Source organism: Diceros bicornis, chromosome 2 (assembly GCF_020826845.1).
Source record: "Diceros bicornis minor isolate mBicDic1 chromosome 2, mDicBic1.mat.cur, whole genome shotgun sequence".
Classification (NCBI taxonomy): domain Eukaryota; kingdom Metazoa; phylum Chordata; class Mammalia; order Perissodactyla; family Rhinocerotidae; genus Diceros; species Diceros bicornis.
The window spans coordinates 58766852-58786611 of record NC_080741.1 but is presented as its reverse complement, the minus strand read 5'-3'; the positions used below and the strand labels follow the sequence as shown (position 1 = coordinate 58786611).

The window sequence follows — 19760 nt, the reverse complement described above, 5'->3', positions numbered from 1 at the left end:
GGCATATAAAGACTCCGCCACCTTTTAAAAACTGTTTCTAGTCTATTTCATTTTAAATACCATCCAATATCCTTTAATAATATTAATACATCACCAAATTACTTTCTTTGTAGAACAAAGACAAGCACTTTAAAGCTTGCAAAGTGACTAATTCTTAATGTTGTCAAATTAAGTTAAGCAATTTAAGGCAATTACTAAATGTACCGACTTCTTTAAAAATTGTAGCAATTAGAGAAACTGTTTCACTGTCTTTTATAATGTACATAAATAACTTGGCTTAAGCAAAGTTGTTTGGGCAGGCTGGCTTTTTTTGGGGAAGGGGGCTGCTGAATTCTGGTAGCCATTCTTGAGCTCATAGCCAAATCCAAGTTGTTGGTCATAGCTTGCATTCATCCAAATCGAACAAGAGCATTTGCTATTATAAAATCAGATCTCTTCCTATCTCTGGTTTTGAGTTCACATTGTTAAAGAAGTGCACATTCTTATTTTGCTGTATAGCCACAACTGTCACAGACCAAACAACTCTGATCTGAGTGTTGGATAACCTTTAGAATTGCCCATTGCCTAGACAGGCCCTATACCACACTTGCTAATGAAAGTCCAACTATAAGCCTCCTGAACTTGTTAGGAGTTGGGAGGGTTAGATGACCAAACCCTTGGACAACTGGGCCTTGGACAATTACTTTCTCTCAAGGGAATAAGAAGATTGAAGTAGATGATACTGGTTCCTTCCAGCCTTAAAATGAGCAAACGGGTGATGAAAACAAAAACATCTATGTTATGAGACTTACTTATATACTGTGATTAATCATTTCAACTCTGTAACTAGTTTTTCCACCAATAAATTGAGGTTATTAATTCATCCTTTTGCCTTAATGTATTTTCACTTGCTTTCTCCTTGTTTTCTCAACACCAAAGTCTATGGCTGTCTTTTAAGAATATATTCAAACTTCACCTCCTCCTTCCCTCATTCCCTCATTCATTCAATTACTATTCTATTATACCAGGTACAAGATTGAACTAGTATACCAGGCACTAGGGATTTAAGGGTAAACAAAACAGACATAGTCCTTACTTTCTTGAAATCTACAGTCCAATAGAGATGGCCAATATTACAAACACATATAAAATTTCAATAATTATTTCAACAATACTAAGTACTAAGATGCTATGAGAGCCTATAAATAGGAGGATCTGATCAAGTCAGGGAGATCAAAGAGAGTGCCCCTGAGAAAGGGATCCTCCATCTAAACTCTCTATTTATAAGATAAGCGGGCCTTAACCAAAGAAAGGAGGGAGCAAAATAATCTATGCAAGAGAACAACAGAAAGGCCCTACAATGGAAGCAAATACGTTGAACACGAAGAATTGAAAGAAACCTCAATATGATTGAAATGAAGGGGGCTGCATAAGGTACAATGGAACTGGAGAGGAAGACAGACTCCATAGTCATGAAAGGGTTAGAAGCAGGGGACTGATATGACTGGACTTGTGTTTTATAAAGATGACTCTGACTGCAATGTGGAGATGGATTTGAAAGGGGGTCAATGTGGGGTATGAATTAGGAGTAGTTCAGGGAAGAGAAGATCATAGGTAAATCAGAGTATAGGCTACAGTGGAGGGAAAGTAGATAGATTCTAGAAGTATTTAGATAAAATGAACAGGTTTGGGTGATGGATTGGGTACAGGATGTGTATTAATTATCTATTGCTGTTTTAAAAAATTACCCTAAAACTCAGTAGTTTACAACAAATATCTCATAATTTCTGTGGGTCAGGAATCACGGTACAACTTAGCTGGGTGCCTCTGACCCAGGCTCAGTCGTAAGGCTGCAATCAAGGTCTTGACCAAGGATACAGTCACCTCAAGTCTTGACCAGGGATGGATTCACTTTCAAGCCCACTCATGCAGCTGTTGACAGGCCTCCAGTCCTATTCGCCTGTTGGTCAGAGACATGAGTTCCTTGCCACGTGGACCTCTCCAGGAGGCTACTCACAACATAGCAACTTGCTTTCTTCAGAGTGAGGACAGAGTAGGGGAGGGGAATCAGAGCAAGGGAGTGAAAGAAGGCAAGCAAGAAGGCAATCAAGTCTTGTTGTAACCTAATCTTGGAAATGACCTCTCAGTACTTTTGACATATTGTATTCATTAGAAGTGAGTCACTAGGTCAGTCCACACACAAGCAGAGAAGATTACCGAACAGGCACGCATACCAGAAGGTGGAGATCATTGGAGGCCACTTTAGAGGCTGCCCACCCTGAGGGAGTGAGGAAGCAGGAGGCATTGTGGTATTAGTGAGATTGGAAAGGATGGAAAAGGCCCAGGTGTGGAGAAGTTTTGTTTTGGACATGGTGAGTTTGAAAGGACAAGGTGCCTTTAATTCAATCAACAAATATGTGTTTATAAAATACCCACTACGTGCCAGGCACTACTCTATGAGATGGGATATAATGATGAACACAGAAAAAGTCCTTGCCCTCACGGAACTTACCTTCTAATAGCTGAAGATAGATGATAAACATTTAAACAAATAAATTCAGATAATGATAAGGGGTAGAAAGAAAACATAGCACAAAGTTGTGGGTTTCTCTTCAACTATGGTGTCAAAATATACTTTTCAGATATCCAAGTAGATTGTTAAAAGCCTTAAGATGTTCCCCTAGATTCCTCCTGTACTCTCATTGTACTTTTTGCCTCTCTCATAGCATTTATCAAAAACTGCTTTGTATTACAGTGCAAGTTACCCTTTGTGTTAGGTGAAAAAATTCCCCCATCCTCACCACTCCCAAGATATCTACATCTACTTCCTGGCATGTGTGAGTGTTTTCTTACTTGGAAAAAGGGTCTTGCAATAAGTAGAATACCTTGAACTAGCCAAGTGGGCCCTAAATGCCATCACAATTGTCCTTATAAGAGACACACACGGAAGAGGAAGAGGAAGTGTGACCATGGAGGCAGAGATTGGAGAGGCGCAGCCACAAGTCAAGGAATGCCAACAGCCACCAGAAGCCACAAGAGGGAAAGAGCAGATTCTTCTCTAAAGCCTCAAAGGGAGTGCTGCTGACACCCTGATTATGGACTTCTGGCCTCCAGAACTGTGACAGAATAAATTTCTGTTGTTTTAAGCCACCCAGTTTGTGGTCATTTGTTACAACAGACACAGGAAACTAATATACCCTTTCAATGCTATTACCTATCACTGGATTCATGGCATTTATCACAAGCTGTATTTATTTGTTTGTTCACTTATTTATTGTGTCTCATCCCATTAATATTCAAGCTCCAGGAAGATGGGGACTTCCCTGTACACCTAGCTCTTGGCATAGTGTCTAAAAAATACTGCATTTCTAGGAATTCTGTTAAATGAATGGATAAATGTCCCCCATGAGATAACAAGTCTTGTAAGTGAGAAAGCATGTCTATAGACCAGGATTCCCAAGCCCCCAGCACAGAGCCTTGCCAAAAACTGTTGTTGAACTTGGTTTGAGCTGCAGGAATCAGGAAGTCTGGATTCTAGAGATTGCACTACAATTTACAGCTGTGTGATAGCCCCACCTCTACCTTGTACACATCTAGTATTAGATTTAATGTATTCAATTAAGTTTGTTCCTTATCTGCTCTTCTTAGCCCTGACAAGGAGCACACCCAGATTGCATTCATTTTCTCATTCTGTACACGATCCAAGGTGCTTGGCATATTGTAGGGACAAGAAATATTTCAGACTTTTGGGTGAATTAAAATAACATCAGGCTCAGCCATAACCAAAAGTCAACACCGCATCCTTGAGTAAATTCCTAATCAACTCGGAACCTCAATGTTCTCAACTGAAAGAAGACTAACCCCTACCTCACAGAGGTATGAACCTGTGAACCTCTTGGCCTATGGTAGAGGCTCCATTAGCGATACCTAATCATTAATAACCCTATTCCACTGACCTAACCCAGCATCAGACAAGAGCTCCAAACCAGCACCATCACTTCTTGGCCATGTGATCCTTGGCAAGCTATTTCACCTCTCCAAGCCACAGTTCCTTGGCCCAAAGTTGACAATAATACCTACCTTGTAAGAGTGGTTCTGACAAAGAAACTAAATGAAGTAATCGAATAGTTCAACTTAGAGTGCTTGGCTCAATCACATATGTAGTTATTTGAGCAAAAATACTTGGCATTTTAATGCGTGCAGTGATCTTGAGTAAATAATCCTACTTCCTTGGGCCTTCTGAAATAACGAAAGGGCTAGAAGACCCTATTACTGCCTCGACGAACCCAAGTTTGGAAACCTTCGAACTAAAGGCCACGTCAGGGTTCCATGATTCTATGACTCTTTCTTCAGCAACCTACCCGTTATCAGTGTTTACAACGAAGAGAGACCAAGCCAACGTGACAGGTTTTCTAGAAGAGTGCAGCACCTCTGGCAGCTCTTAACCCAGCCTAAATTTAGGCATTTTCACAGATACAGGTCACGACCTAAGGAAAGTCCTGGCCCCTGCTTGGGCGGTTCACCACCTCCCGGAGCGTCCCCTGGTTGCCTGGGCAACGATGACGTCACCGCGTAGCCTCACGTGTTCGTCGCCACAGGCCCACGCAACGCAACGCACAGGAGCCTCGTGGGAGCCAATGGGCGCCGCCGGAACGTCGGCGCCGCTCGGCCCCGCCCTTGTCCGATCGGATGCGAGGGCGGGGCGGGGCGGCAGCGGGAGCGCGCCCGTCTTTCCCGGGCGAGCGGGCGGTTGTCCGTGGCTCCGTGACAGGGCGCCCCGTTACGTAGGTTACGCACACAATCACTGCCCCGGGGTCGCCCGGAGCCCGCCGAGGCAGCTGCGCCCTTCCAGACACGGGCACCCCGGAGGCGGGGGCCGCGATGGTGCGGGTCGGGGGCCCGAGGTGGAGCTGACCAGGCGCTGAGAAGAGCCTGGCCGAGTCCGGGCCAAGCACGGAGCCCTTCCCCGCCCATCGGGCTCTGGGGTTCCCGCCTGCCGATTTCCAGTCGTCAGGCTCACGCTTCTCGCTGGAAGCCCTGAACTCCCGGGCCCCCTGCGGGAATGTTCAAAAATGAGTACCAGGTAACCCGAAACGGCTCTCCAACCTGTGTGTAGCATTCTCCTCTTGGGTGAGGTAGGGTGTGTTAAGGGTGAAGACCAAGCTCCTTCCTCCCCACCCCCCAATAATACGGTCTTTTTCGAGGAGAAAAGGAATTAATGAATGAGTGGTCTTGACCCAAAAAGAAAAAAAAACAAAGCAACGACAGTCTGGGCACATGATTTGGCTTTTGTTCTATCTCCAGCTCAGTGCTTCTCAAAGCTTATGGATTGCCTGCGATTCTGATTAAAATGCGGATCTCAAACCCCAACCAGACCTTCTGAATCAGAATCTTGCAGGCAGGGCCCATAAATCTTCAGTTTTAACTAGCGCCTTGGGTACTCACTATCGGTGCTCACTGGTATGTCAGAAGCTGTTTAGAAGAGTGAATGAGTGAATGCATGAATGGGTTAAACCAAGAAAGAAAAGAAGCGTTTTGGCTGTGCTATTTTCTTTTGCCCCAAAACTGGGGGTCAGTGACTCTCAAACGCTGGGGTGCATTAGGATCACTTGGGATACTTCTAAAAATGCAGATTTCTGACCCTCACCCCAGATCTAGTGAATCACAATCTGTAGATGGGGCTAGTTAATTTACCTTTGTGACGACTTCCACCAGTGGATTCTGATGTAGATGGTCCGAAGATCACACTGGGGAAACTGCTTCTGGATCTTCCGCAGTCATCTTGAGTATCCTACATTGTCTACAGTGTGTGACCTGCTTTCCTGACCTCACTGGGCATCTCCCTTCCTGCTGTTCCTTGGCCCTAGCCTCTATCTGAGGTTACATTCTCTATTTACAATCTATTACCATCCTAGTCCTGCTATTATGATGAACAGTTTCATCCCCGTGCTGGAATAGTCCTCCACTGGTCACCTCTTTGTTGCTTCTACCTTTTCACCAATGCTACCTGCCTTCTAAGTGTCCTTGGAATATTCTGCAGTTCTCTTTCTTCTATTCCATTTGATATCATTAAATGTGTTAGAACAATTTTAGAGAGTTTCTCTCACTTAATATAGATAAAATATATTGTTATAAAAAGCCTATGCCCACTGTGGGAAATGTGGAAAGCAAGAGAAAGCAGAAAGAAATGGGGTGGGGTGGGGGTGGGATTCTATCTCATCAGGTATAAGGATTTTTCCCTTAAAAAGAAAAGGCTGCCACAAATTAAAATTCGTGGTGATAGATGACCTGACCCTGGAAGCTATTGTAATTCTGTCCCACACACAGTTTGCACATAATACTGCCTAACGAAGACGAAATTAAATGTCTTAATGGAAAGTGATTATGTGTTAAATATCAGAAGCAAAGGTATCTTTACATTATTGAGAAAAATTAAAAGCTGGAAGTTCTTTACAAACATCAGATGGGTTTGCTCACGTGCTGCTTATAATTCAAACAGGCCATAAAAGAAAACCATATTTAGTCTTCATTTCAGATTCTCAATTTCTTGCAATAAACAGTTTCTCAGAGATAATCATCTTGTTTAATTCTTCTCTTTTATAATTAAAGCTTTTGGATATTCAGTAATGTGTTTAGTGTTTTTACATAAGCATGTTCCTCCATGTTCTTCTCGGGTTGATAGCAGGGAACACGTAGCATGTCTATAGAAATGATTCTCTTTTTTCTTGTACAGATTTTATAGATCTCCAAATTAATTTGTGTTAAATATATAAAAAGATCTTATAGGAATGCTCAAAATAAGAACCACTCTCCCCCCCCATTCCCTCTCAACCTTTTTTATTGACCTTTTTTATTGACCTTTTATTAAGCTATTCAATTTGCCTCTTTTTTGAATAATCATTGCTGGCACGATTGAGCCCTTGTCATGTGCAAGGTATTGTGCTTGATGATTTATGTTTCCTAGCCTATGTAATCCAGCAGCCCATTTTACAGATGGAGAATCAAGAAGTTAAATAACTCTCAAATTCAGATAGTTAATAAATGTCAAAGCTAGTATTGGAGCTCAAGTCAATATGATTAGAAAGCTCATAGCCAGAGATAATTATCAGAATTTACTAGCCTGGCTCAAGAGTTTAGTTTAAATCCTTTGGTCAAGATTGAATAGAATGTTTTATAAGCATGTTCTATACATGTCAAGTAAATGAACTCCACATTGAGAGATTGTAAAGTTTGTGTGGCACAATTTATTTAATATTTATCATGCTTTAAAAAAAGTCCTTAAACCATTAATCCAAGGTGACCCAAATCAGAACAGTTGTGGCTTAGATACAATCAAGGTATAAAGTAGGAGTAATAACAGGGATAATGTTTCCTCCCAGATCTACTTAACTGACAGGTGCCTGGAACAGTGGTTATAGACTATGTGGTGGATAGTATTTCCTCCTCAGCATTGTCTTTCATTTTAATTTAAATATTTCGTTTTTGTTTGCTAGGGAGGTGCATTTGTTGAAATCTTCAGTGCCCAGGGAAAAAATCCTGGAGCGAAATGGAAGATCCTTGGCAGTCCATCTGTGATTTGGAAAGTAAGTATTAGAAATTAGAGCCACCTGGGCCGGCCCTGTGGCTTGGTGGTTAAGTGCGCGCGCTGCGATGCTGGTGGCCCCGGTTCGGATCCCGGTTGCGCATCGAGGCACCACTTCTCCGTCCATCCTGGGGCTGAGTCCCACGTGCAGCAACTGGAAGGATGTGCAGCTGTGACATACAGCTATCTACTGGGGCTTTGGGGGGAAAAAATAAATAAATAAATAAAATCTTTAAAAAAAAAAAAAGAAATTAGAGCCACCTAAATTCTGGATAGAAATGAGAAGGAAGGTTACAACAAAAAGGGCTTGATAAGATTTCAGCATTGTTTTTCCTGTTCATTCACTCCAAAACCCTTTCCTGACATTGTTAGCTGCAGCCCCCTATAGTCCTCAGTCCTTTAAGACTTTGGCACACGACTCATAACCCTTCTCTGTGTGCCAAGTCCTGCTGTTGTTTTAGGTGACGTCAGTATCTGTAAGGAAAATCTCTCCAAACCCTGGGCTTGTCAGTTTCTTGATTTCTTCATCTCCAGTGACCTCTTCCATTCCACTTCAGCACCCTGTCCCACTGTCACACCCTGTACCTTAGCACCACACACTGCGGGGCCTCTGAAATTACTAATTGAGACGTTGAGGCATCCCTTTCTGACCCCAGTCTTCAATTCTTAAGGCTGCTTGCCTAGTTGCTCCCATTATATTTATTCTTCAACCTAATTGAGACCCTCAGGCCGTTGACCATTCTACTGTCCCCTTTGTTTAGTTTTATGATTTATTTATTTTCTCTGTCGTCATGTCCTTTTCTCTCCAGCCCAGAGTCCACAGTCCATAATTTCAGTCACTTGCCAGTCAAGACCTTGAATGCCCTGCTCCTTGTCCTTTCGTTATGCCCACCTGGCAAACGCCACCCGTTTCTGAATCTCCGGTTGTCTGTGTTTTCTCTGCCTGCACCTGGGCTTCTCAGTGCCTTTGGAGGAAATATCCACAGCTCTAAGGTTGATAATACTATAAATTCAACCTGAGCAGCCCAGGAAATTCTCCTCTTCTGTTCTCTTAGTCTCTAAAATGATTATTTGTCCATTATCTACCAACTCCCTACCCCCACACCCAGGATAGGCCCCCTTCACTCACTCGCCAGAAGACCTCATGCCCCATTTCACGGGGAAATCCAATTTCATCAGGTAGAAACTACCTCGGCTTGCTGCCGCCAGACCTAAAAACCTGTATCCGTTCCTATCGTTTTCTGTTTCTCTTCTTCTCTCCTGTATAATCAAGAGAAAAATGCCTTTCTAGGGACCTTGTTCTATGGATAACTTTTTAAAGCTACTAGTAATTGAGTGCTTATTGTTTGCCAAGCACAGCATTTAAGCACATTACATATGTTACGTAGTCTAAACAATAGCCTTGTGAGATAGGTAACTTTGTGCCCTTTTTATAGACAATAAAACTGAGGCATGGAGAGGATAAGCGACTTGCTCAAAATCATATAGCTCTTACTATGAATGAGAGATAAATGGTGCTGTGAAAGTATATAGCAGGGAGGTTAGGAAAGGCTTCTCCAAGGAAATGACATTTGATCTCTAAGAGCTAACTAGGCACCAGGTGGGGTACATGTAGAGAAGAGTGTTTCAGGCAAAGGGAAAAGCATGTACAAAGTTCTTGTGTCCTGAGACAGCTTAGAATTTTTAAGAAACTGCAAGATGGCTACTAAGGCTAGGATGCAGAGAGAAGAGAGAATGCAAGGTAGGAAATGAGGTTTGAAAAACTGGGCAGGGACCAGACTATACAGAGGTTTATGGACCAGGTTGAAGATTCTAGGAAGCTATTGAAAGGTTTTAAGTATATGCCCAACTTGTGTGTAGATGGAATAAATAATCCACTTGGTGTATATATGTTCATTTCAAATACATAAGAGATGCTATCGTGATGGATATAATGCAAACTTATTTAAATGTTACTTAATTCTTAGCAGGCATTACTTATGTTTCTTAATATATACAAAAAGGAAGAGTGGGAGGATCTGTAAAATATTTTAATGTAAAGAAGGCCTCTTTATACTCAAAGATTGGGAATTTGCTCCAAGATAAAAAAATAACCGGTTACTTTACCACTTTGACTCATATAAATCGGACCCTCATGTATAACATGTTTTTCGTTTCCAGGTTTGTTTTGTTTTGTTTTCTGTTTCTCCTACCTTAGTTCTTTAGGTCACCTTAATTGTAACACTTTAATTCGTACTGATTTTAAGTAAATGATATATAGAACTTCAGGTTCCAGCACTAGTAAAGTAAGACCATGATTAATTCTGTAGGAACCATGGCCTGAAATCAAGGAACTTCCAGACTGGGTACAATATAGGTTAGATGATGTATTGTTCTGTACCAGGGAGTGATGTTCGGCCTGTGCTGTTAGACAGAAATACCTAGATTAAAGGAGAGGAAGGGTAACTAAACTCTGGAAACTCTAAATTAGTAACTTGGGAATCCCTGAAGTTGCAGAACTTCTTCTATTTGGAGGAAAAGTATCTTGATATAATAAGAGGATTCCCCCAGTGGCTTAGTGTGGCTTCTGTGTTCCGGTTCCCAGTGAGTCTCAGGGTAAGAGTATCATCGAGGCCTGAGCCTACTTTTAAGTCATTTGAATCTGGGACTTGTTTCCTGTGGGTTTGCAGCTCCAGTTTTATAACAGAAGCCAAATAAAATATGCTTCAGTTACTATCGTTTTTATTTTTATTCCATAGGAGTTTGACAAAGAAGTTAAAAGTTTTGTGTTTGTCCTGGAAGGCAGCAGCCAAACAAACAAAATTCAGTTACCAAAGGACAGTAAGCAGATCCGTAAGTAAGATTTTTAATATTGAAGCTTAACGTTTGATACTTAAAGTTATGCCGTTGTCTCATGAGCAGACGTGTTAGTTTGACTTTTACTCGCATCTGTTGACATAAAGTGATAAGATTTTTTTTAATATAGAAAGTGACTTTATGCCAGGCTTTTAAAAATACATTCTGCTTCATTGTTTATTAGAAATCTACTAGTATTTTTAAGAAGATTTGGAAGATTATTTAATAGCCATTAATTATAACAGTAATGGTATTTATAGCACACTTACTGTGTGCCAATGACTTTCTAAGCATTTCACATTTATTCTCTCTCTTATTCCTCACAATAGCTCTTTTACAGATGAACACACTGAGGTTGATTCCATCAAGAAATCAGGTAGTTAAGGCTTAGCTTTGAAATAAACTCAGGAGTTCCTAAATAATAGGAAATTAGTTTGTGAGAAAAAAATTTATGTAAAATACTATATAAGGCATTATTTAGTGACATATCAACTTATATACCTTTAGACATATTAATATCTAATAAGTATAGACATCAATGTGTGATTTAACAAAAGCATAGAGTAGATTTCAGTTCTTATTTACTTTGGAAATTAGGATCAGCATTGTAAAGCAGAAGAAACCCTGAGAGATCACCTAAAGTTTTGAACAGAAGCCCAGTTATTGGCAGAAGTGGGTTAAAATTCAAAGCTCTAGGCCGGCCCCCGTGGCTTGGCGGTTAAGTGCGCGTGCTCCGCTGCGGGCGGCCCCGGTTTGGATCCCAGGCCCGCACCACCGCACTGCTTCTCCGGCCATGCTGAGGCCGTGTCCCATATACAGCAACTAGAAGGATGTACAACTATGACATACAACTATCTACTGGGGCTTTGGGGCGGGGGGGGAAGGGAGGAGGATTGGCAATAGATGTTAGCTGAGAGCCCGTCTTGCTCAGCAAAAAGAGGAGGATTAGCACGGATGTTAGCTCAGGGCTGATCTTCCTCACAAAAAAAAAAAAAAAAGAGAAAATTCAAGGCTTTGCCACAAATTAGGCCTTGCTTAAACTGATATGATTTAAGAAATAGAATTTATCAAAATGATTAATCAGATTTTCATCAGCTTTGTCCTATTTTTTACCTATAGACTTCAGATGATTTAGCAAATATAAGTAGCCAGTTATATTTTACATTCATCTTTTGCTTATTCCTTCCTTTATTCATTAAGAACATTTATTGAATACCTACTGTATACCAGGTACTGTGAAAAGACCTGTTCTTGGTGTCTGATTTTCTCTTTTTCAATTAATTTTCTAAACTTTCTTAGGCTCTGTGCTTTATTCAAGCTACTGTGTGCATATTTTAGATTTCTAAGTAAACCAAGCCATAGAAATTATAGATGGAAGACGATTTATTTTAAAGTGATTTGCTAGTGTTTCTTTCTAAATAAAATAAGAAACAGAACCTCAGAGAGAAGGGATAATCATTGTTAGAAGAATTTTTATTAATTTACCACCATTTTAAAATCATGATTTCCTCATAGTTTCTGTTTGTTTGCTTTTTTAATAGCAGAGGGTTTTTTTTCATTTCCGCATAAATTTATACTTATAAATGAGGTGAACCAAGATGAGCCAGGGAAACATGTCTGAAACTGTAGGTTATTCTTCTTACAAGGGACGTGGTCCATCTTTTTTAAGGATGTTGACTTTGTGCGATAGATTACACTTGATTTGCAGGAACATGATTTTGTTCTAAAACAGTGTTCTTTTGTTTTTTTCTTTTTCTTGGCCTGTTCTTCCATGTAATGCCCTCAGCATCTATGCACGTGACCTCCTTATTGACAAAATCAAATCACTTCTGGTAACCTGTCTCAGTTGGCTCTGAGAAAGATTTCTCTTCTGCTCAGTGATTAAAGACAGCTCCCCTTTCCTACTTTTATCTAAAATCTTTTTTAGAAATAAAAAAAAATTAATGTGTTATAATTGCTTTTTAAATGGAAATATGATAGTTTTAATTGGAAGAAACAGTAGACTCTTTTAATGTATTTCTTGTACAATGCCCTGTGATTAAAAATTAACCTGGCTTTTCTGTAGCAAGTGCAGCATCATAGCAAATGAAACAGCTTTTGTAGTCTGCCGTATACTAATGCCTTTAAGATTCATTATTTGTAATTTTTGATAACAGAACTTGGTAGTTATTTTTACTTGTATAAAATGACCTTCTGTGTGAAGTTCTTATGGTTAAATTTAAATTAAATGGAATGCCTTGAAGAGAGAATTGGCTTTCAATTAACATTTATAAATTTATTTCAATTATTATTATGTATTCCTATTTTAAGAGTAAACATCCACTTTATTTATGCAAACTTGACGTTAAGTATCCCATATGTGTTTCTTACTATACTAGGTACTTATGAAGAAAGTTTAATAATGAAATTAAGTATGTTTAACTTTTCATTTTAAATAGTAATTTTTATGAATTATATTTGAGCATCTCTAAATATGTCCAAGTTTTTTTTTACTCAGCATCTTATTGAATAAAGGAAAGTATGGTATTGATTATCAGGTTGTACACTTCTCAAGGGCAGGAATCTTGCATCATCTACTTTGTACCTTGACTTAGTGTATTGTCTATAGTTGGTGTTTAATAAGTTTGTTAAATTTGCCATATTAAGAAACTATAAGAGTTTGTGTTGTAATTTCTAATTGTAACCAGCTGACGTTGATAATAAGACTTGAGTAAATCATTAGCCAGCTAAATAAATTAATCCATGCTACTCTTCACACTGGAACATGTTATGTAGAGTTGCCCATATGAGAAGCAGCTCTGTTGCACGTAAACATCTATCATTTGGATGGTCTGCCCCAGGACTTTCTGTTTGAGACTCATGTTAAAACCATTGTTTTCTCTGCCTGTGGCATCTGAATCCAATGGTGTGTCTCTTGGGATCAGCATCCCTTAAGCCTGTGTTAATCTGAGTTTTAGCTGCTCTGGAGGATGAGGTCATCTTTATAAGGCTCACCCCAGGCATCCCCATTGCCCCCACTTTGGTATTCTTTTTAAAATAAATTTCATTATGACTTCCTCATAATGAAATTTGAGGAAGGGTTCAAAACCCTTTAATGGCTTTGACCTCACCACTCTACTGATAGTGCTCTTGTCAAGGTCACTAGTGATCTCTGTATTTCTGAATTAAATGGCCAGTTTTCAGCCCTCTTCTCACGTAACGTATCAGCAACATTTGACAAAGTTCACATCCTCCTCCTTTATGTATATTCTTCATTCATCTTCCAGAATATTCACACTTGTAGTTTTCTTTCTACTTCACTGGTCTTCCTTCTTAGTTTCCTTCCATGGTTCTTCTCTTCTCCCCAACCCAACTTAATGTTGCAGTGCCCCTGGACCCAGTCCTTGGCTCTCTACATTTACTCCCTTGGTTATCGGCTCTAGTCTCATTACTTTAAATACCATCCTTGTCTTACTCCAGCATACATTTCCAGCTCAGACTTCTCGCCCAAACTCCAGGCTTGTATAGTCAATTGCTTACTTGACATTTCTACTTGGACAGCTTTACCCTAGAAATTCCTCCTCTTCTTCCTGCAGACAACCTCATCTCAGTTGCTAACAACTTGTCTTTTCAATTGCTCAGACCAAAAACTCTTAAATAAGCCTGATTTTTCTTCTCTTCATTCTCTTCATCAGGAAGATCTTGTTGGTTCTGTTTTTAAATTAGATTCAGAGTGACTACTCCTTGACTTCTCCAATGCTACCACACTGGTCCACACCACCATTATCTCGTGCTTGGATTATTGGGGTTGTCTTCACTTGGCCTCCCTGTTTCTGATTTGCTTCTCTACAGTCTGTTGTCAGCGGAGCAATACTTTTAAATGTAAGGTACTCCTCTGCTGAAAATGCCCCATTTCTCTCAGAGTAAAAACCAAAGATCTATAGGACCCTGGTGCCCTCTTACCTCTCTTACCTTGTCTTCTGTTACTCTGTCCCTTGTTCACTCTGCTCCAGCCATACAGGTCTTGCTGTTTTCAAGCATAGCCGGGTATCCTATCACCTTAGTGCCTGTGCACAAGCTGTACCCTATACCTAGAGCTTTCTTTTCCCAAATAGCTATGTGGCTCACTCTGTCTCCTTCTTCAGGCCTTTACTAAAATGTCACTTCTCAGTGGAGCCCGCCCTGACCTGTGCTTTATATATGCCTTCTGCACTCTTGATCCCTTTTACCTTGCTTTACTTTTTCCCATAGTACTTATCAGGATTTAACATGCTATTTATTTATTATGTCTTTCTACTGTTTTTCTCATCATTACCAGAAAGTAAGCCTTCTCAGCACAGAAATTTAGTCTATTTTGTTCACCTAGAACAGTGCCTGGCACATAGTAGACATTCAGTAAATCTTTGTTGACTAAATGAATGAATGTATAAGTGGCTTCCCATTGATTTTAGGATGATCTATAGCCTTCAGATAGCCTTCAAGACCCTATATGATTGAGTTTCTAGTTATTTGCCAGACTTACCTCCTACTGCTTTTCCCCTTCTGTCTCTTCTACCAGCCCTTTAGGCCTTTAAGTTCATCCAGTGTACTATGGCCTTTTCCATTACATAATGGAGTAGTTCCTCTCCCTATAATATTTGTTCTTCCTTCCTACTTCCATCTTCCTACTTATTCTTCCCTGCCGAATGCCAATTTTATTTCTTCAAGAAAACCTTCATTCATCATCCTCTTCCCTGCAAGGACCCAGGATTAGACGTTTTCATAGCATCCTGACCTTCTCCTTCATGAAACTAGAATATAAGTTCCGAGAGGGCAGAGACCATGTCTGTCTTATTCACTACAAAAACTTCAGCATTGAGTCTTGCACATAGTAGATGCTCAATAAATCTTTATTGAATGATAGATCTAATTTAGTCCATACAAATAATCCTGTGAGGTGTAAATCCAAGTTATTAACGCAATTTTACACCACAAAGGTAAAAGAGCCCATACAGGTTTTCTGATTTGCCCGAGGTATATGGAATAATGAAGGCATAACTGTTTCCTGTTTTTTATGCTAAGGTGAGAGAGGTGCACTTTAGTGTGCTGTTTGTGCCAGGGCTGCAGTAGGAACCAGGAAATAACTTCAGTCATGATTTATCAGGGTGCTTGTAAAGGATGACTGTACCTGATCTAGTCCCAACTCTTTGGACAATGCAACACTTGTAAAATGTATATGAGATGCACAGCTGTCATTTGCTATAATGAAACAACCGTAAAACCACTGTTTAAAAATCTAATGGTGTTTTACCAGTTAAATGTGTTTTAAATTATTCAAAAGAAAAAAGGACTGATCCCTTAAAAAATAGAGGTAGTTTGTCTCAGGCAGAGAACAGATTATAAAACTGCAGAAACCTGCATATTTCAGTGAAAAGACTAAATTTTTATCCATTTTATATATTTGATGGGCATTTTTTGACTAACAGTAGTTCCACATTCAGCATTATTTAGAGAGAGTGATTTTAGATATGGTATAGACATGAAGAGTCAGTTTAAATTTACTAGGCCACTGGAAAAAATATTGCTATAGAGTTTATTTAACATTTCTGACACACAGGATCAGTGTGTGTCAAACGTTATTAAAGTACTTTTTTCTTTGTCAGATCATCACCATATGGTATTGTCATACTTCTTTTAATTTTAGAAGTGAAGCCTTTTGGAAACTAGGGCTTCTGTGTATGAGAAAGTTGAATTATAAAGCTTTCTTTTTTCGAGGGCAGCTGTCTTTCATATCTAAAAATGTTCGTACGAAAATGCCCTATATGTGGGGCTCTTTGTGTTTGAAGAGAACAGTGCTGATTCAGTGAGATGTGTGGCATAAATTAGAGACCTGTGGTAAAGACTGATTTCGTTTATGCTGGTGCTCTCTCACCTCTATTTACAGAGGCTGTTGTGCCATGGAAAAATATCACAGGGCCAATCAATGGAAGACGCAAGAGAGATGTTGATTAACTGTGGTTTATTTAAGTTGGCCTCATTTTGGTATCTCACTTTGGTTTTGTAGGCCAGAATTCTAGTTACCTCACTGACTGTTCCCATAAATATAGTAGAATCCAATTCCTAGAGAATTTTCTAAGGTCAGAGCTTGTTATCTCCTATGTCTGTTATATTGCTTGCTCTACTAATGGTTCTCTGGAGCAGTTCATAAGCTTAGTATTTTAAGTAAAAGTTATTCTTGTTTGTTTTATTTAAAAAATATTAAGCATACTTTATCAAATATGTTCATTGTTTAGAAACTAAATTTTGGGTAAAATATGGGAACTGTTTATTTTGTCCACAAATGTTGCAAAACAGTTTACCAAAGGAATTATAAACCTGAAGGTCTTTATATAGACTGTTCAAACATGTATTGTTACTTTAAAAACTTATATTTGCTACACCTATTAAGTCAGAATAAATAGAGATTAACGTGCATTTTAGACCAGTTGCCTTCCTTGAAGTCCTTTATCCCTGTGTTGCCCTGTACTATTAGATTTGGAACAGAGGTTCACAGATAAATCAAAACATATCCATTTCCTATCCAAAGTCCTGCATCAGGAAAAAAGTTTCTAAAAGACATGTTTTAGGAGGAAGTGATACTAAACCATCCATTAAGAGCATCATAATTGAGAGATCAAGCAAAAGTTCAAAACCTAAAAGGACAGGAATGAAGTGGACGGGTCTGAAGAAGTGATATAAAATCAATTGATTTTTGAAGCAGCTGTAGACTTCAGCTGTCAAAAGTGCCATAACGATCGGTTTTTCTCCAAATGTTTTTAATCCGACTGAAGCTCTTGTTGGGGAATAAAAGCTATCAGTTCTTAATTTGTGAGCATTAAATTAATTAAAAGTATATTAAAATAACAAAAGGTATTATAAAAGAAAATATGTTCCTCCATCCATCTCAATGTGGACACATTTAAAACCATATGAACTAGATATGGCTCATCGAACCTTCAGTTGCAGTTGTCATGATTAGAGTTGTTTTTCTTGATCTATTGTTTTTTGTTAAGTTGTTTAGTACAGTTAAAACTGTCAGTGAATAAAAGTAATTGCCACATGCTTTTATGGCTGCCTTGATGGGAATCTATAGTTCAATTTTATATGTCTCTATTGAATGCACTTCTATGTGTACATTCTCTTGCAGCCTCATAAAAATAGTAAATAAAAAATTACTATTTTTTAAATTTTCATAAAAATTTCACCAAGCCCACAGATGGGACTTTAAAAGGTGACATTTGTTGTTAGAGATTGATTTGATTTTCATCAATTCTTTCGCTTTTGTAATGAGCTTGTGACTCATGGTTAGTGCTATTGCAGTTGTATATATCACTGAAAAGCTAAAAGCTTCAGCTTGTTGATGGCGTGTGATTGTGTTTGTTTGTATGCACATATAAATGGTTTGGACACATGAATGTATATTTTCCCCCTCTCATTCTAGTTGGACTGATCCAGAGGTTTCTTGTACTTCAGATTTACATACCCCTGGGACAAGACTTCTCCACTGAATTGCTGTAAGATATACAGAACTTGTTTCAATGTTTTATGTGTATTAGACATTTGATCAGTTGAAGCAGTACGAACAGTCATTAATTGTAAGTGGCAGTTTTTGCATTAAAGAGCAGTGACTTATCAAGTCGACATGAAGTAATTAAACTAATTTAATCTATTTCTCAGCTATCACTATGGTGTGGCATTTCCCTAGGGGAAGAAAGCAAATTTCGTCTATTTAAGAAAATATCAAAGGATTATGAATTTGACAATAAACAGCCTGTAACTTGAGGAAATAAATAATCCAAAACTTTGACATTTGTGGTTCAAATGAGGGGTGATGTTACGTTGTGTACTGTCTGCTATTGAAACTATGTTTGGTTTAAAATTGATTGAAATACCTCATTTTAATGTTATTTAGTTTAGAAATATTGATTCTTTCTGTTTATGTATAGGTGGCTTAGAATATATTTGTTTTAAGTTTGCCTTGCTGTTGAACAGATTGTTTAACAAAAATGAAAATACGGTTATATGCTGCATAACAACGTTTCAGTCAATGATGGACCATGTATACGATGGTCGTCCCATAAGATTAGTACTGTATAGCCTGGGTGTGTAGTAGGCTATACCATGTAGGTTTGTGTAAATATACTCTATGATGTTCACACAGTGACAAAAATCACCTAACGATGCAATTCTTAGAATGTACCCTGTCGTTAAGCGACACGTGACAATATACAACTTTTACTCAGTTGAGCTATCTGTTGTCTGAGATGATTCTGAGAATGAAGATAACATTTGATTTGTCACTCATATAGAATGGAATATTTTTTAAGTTTTCATTAATATATTTGTATACTTTCAATAAAACATTACATTTAAGGTATGCTATTTTCTAATTTTTCTTTGTAATTAATAGCTATCCAAGGTCTAAGCTTAGTCTTTTATTTTCCCTGCTGGAATAGATTCCTATTAATGAAGGTAATGTTGTGCTAGTTACACTAGTGCAAACTAAGAGGAAGGAAGAGCTTTCTTAATAAAATGGGAATACTATAAATTTGAGGTTATTCATTTTTCTTTGTTTATGTGAATTAGAACATTAATGATTTGTACGTATGTTGGTAAAATATGAATTTAAGCTAATAATATACAATCTTGTTTTTTTGAGTGATAAAGGATAGATAGTGTTGTTTTGCTCAACTTTAAACCTCAGTAAACTTCTAAGATTTTCTGTTATCATCTGCCATGGTCACTGAGATTCTTTAAAATAGTTCTTGCAGTAACAGGACGAAAGCATTATTTGATGTTCTTATGTATCTTTTTCTGGTTCTGCAGAAAAAGCATTTTCAAGACTCTAAAGATGTTCTAAAGGTACAGAGAGTACCATATAAAGCTTTATGTTCAATGTAAGGGAAAGTAGTTTCCTACCAAATGGAAGAAGGGAAAGTATATTTTATTTTTAAGTTTGTTAAGTTCCTTATGTAGCTTCAGGCCAACCCCTCTTATTCTCCTGATCTCTGCCACCTGTACTTCGAGATTCTTCAGATGCAGTGGTAGGGGTGCTGGTAGTTGGCCTTTTGATCAGAGCTGTGCAGGACACTTGGCTGAACCTTGGAACAGAATCCTTTGCTGACGAGCACTCTTTTCCTGTGCAAAATTAAGCTTTATTTGTGCCCCGAAACACTTGAGCTTATCACCTTAGCCTAGGCAATATACTGTTTTAACCAGGTTAAAAATAATGAAAGCTTTAATTATTGAGAAATTGACAGATATCTTAGGTTTAACTTAGTCCTAGCAAGAGAGCAGCCGATATAAGTAAGCCTGACTGCCCCTCTGTTACCCTGTTGTTATTGATCTTGGCCTCATTAAGGATGGG

General features: G+C 38.8%; 1 protein-coding gene across 8 annotated transcripts in view; it reads left to right on the top strand.

Moving 5' to 3' along the window:
• Positions 1-4741: 4741 nt before the first annotated feature.
• The window catches only part of CFAP20DC (CFAP20 domain containing), a 226793-nt gene continuing 211774 nt past the window's right edge, over positions 4742-19760 (top strand). For 7 of the 8 annotated variants that reach the window (XM_058562112.1, XM_058562095.1, XM_058562100.1 and 4 more), the window contains exons 1-4: positions 4742-5062; positions 7473-7562; positions 10300-10393; positions 17835-17907. In XM_058562112.1, coding sequence (XP_058418095.1) covers positions 5042-5062; positions 7473-7562; positions 10300-10393; positions 17835-17907 — 278 coding nt within the window. In that variant the 5' untranslated portion in view covers positions 4742-5041. Of the gene's footprint in view, positions 5063-7472; positions 7563-10299; positions 10394-17834; positions 17908-19760 lie in introns of those variants that run through there. The other variant, XM_058562127.1, reaches the window with a different exon arrangement.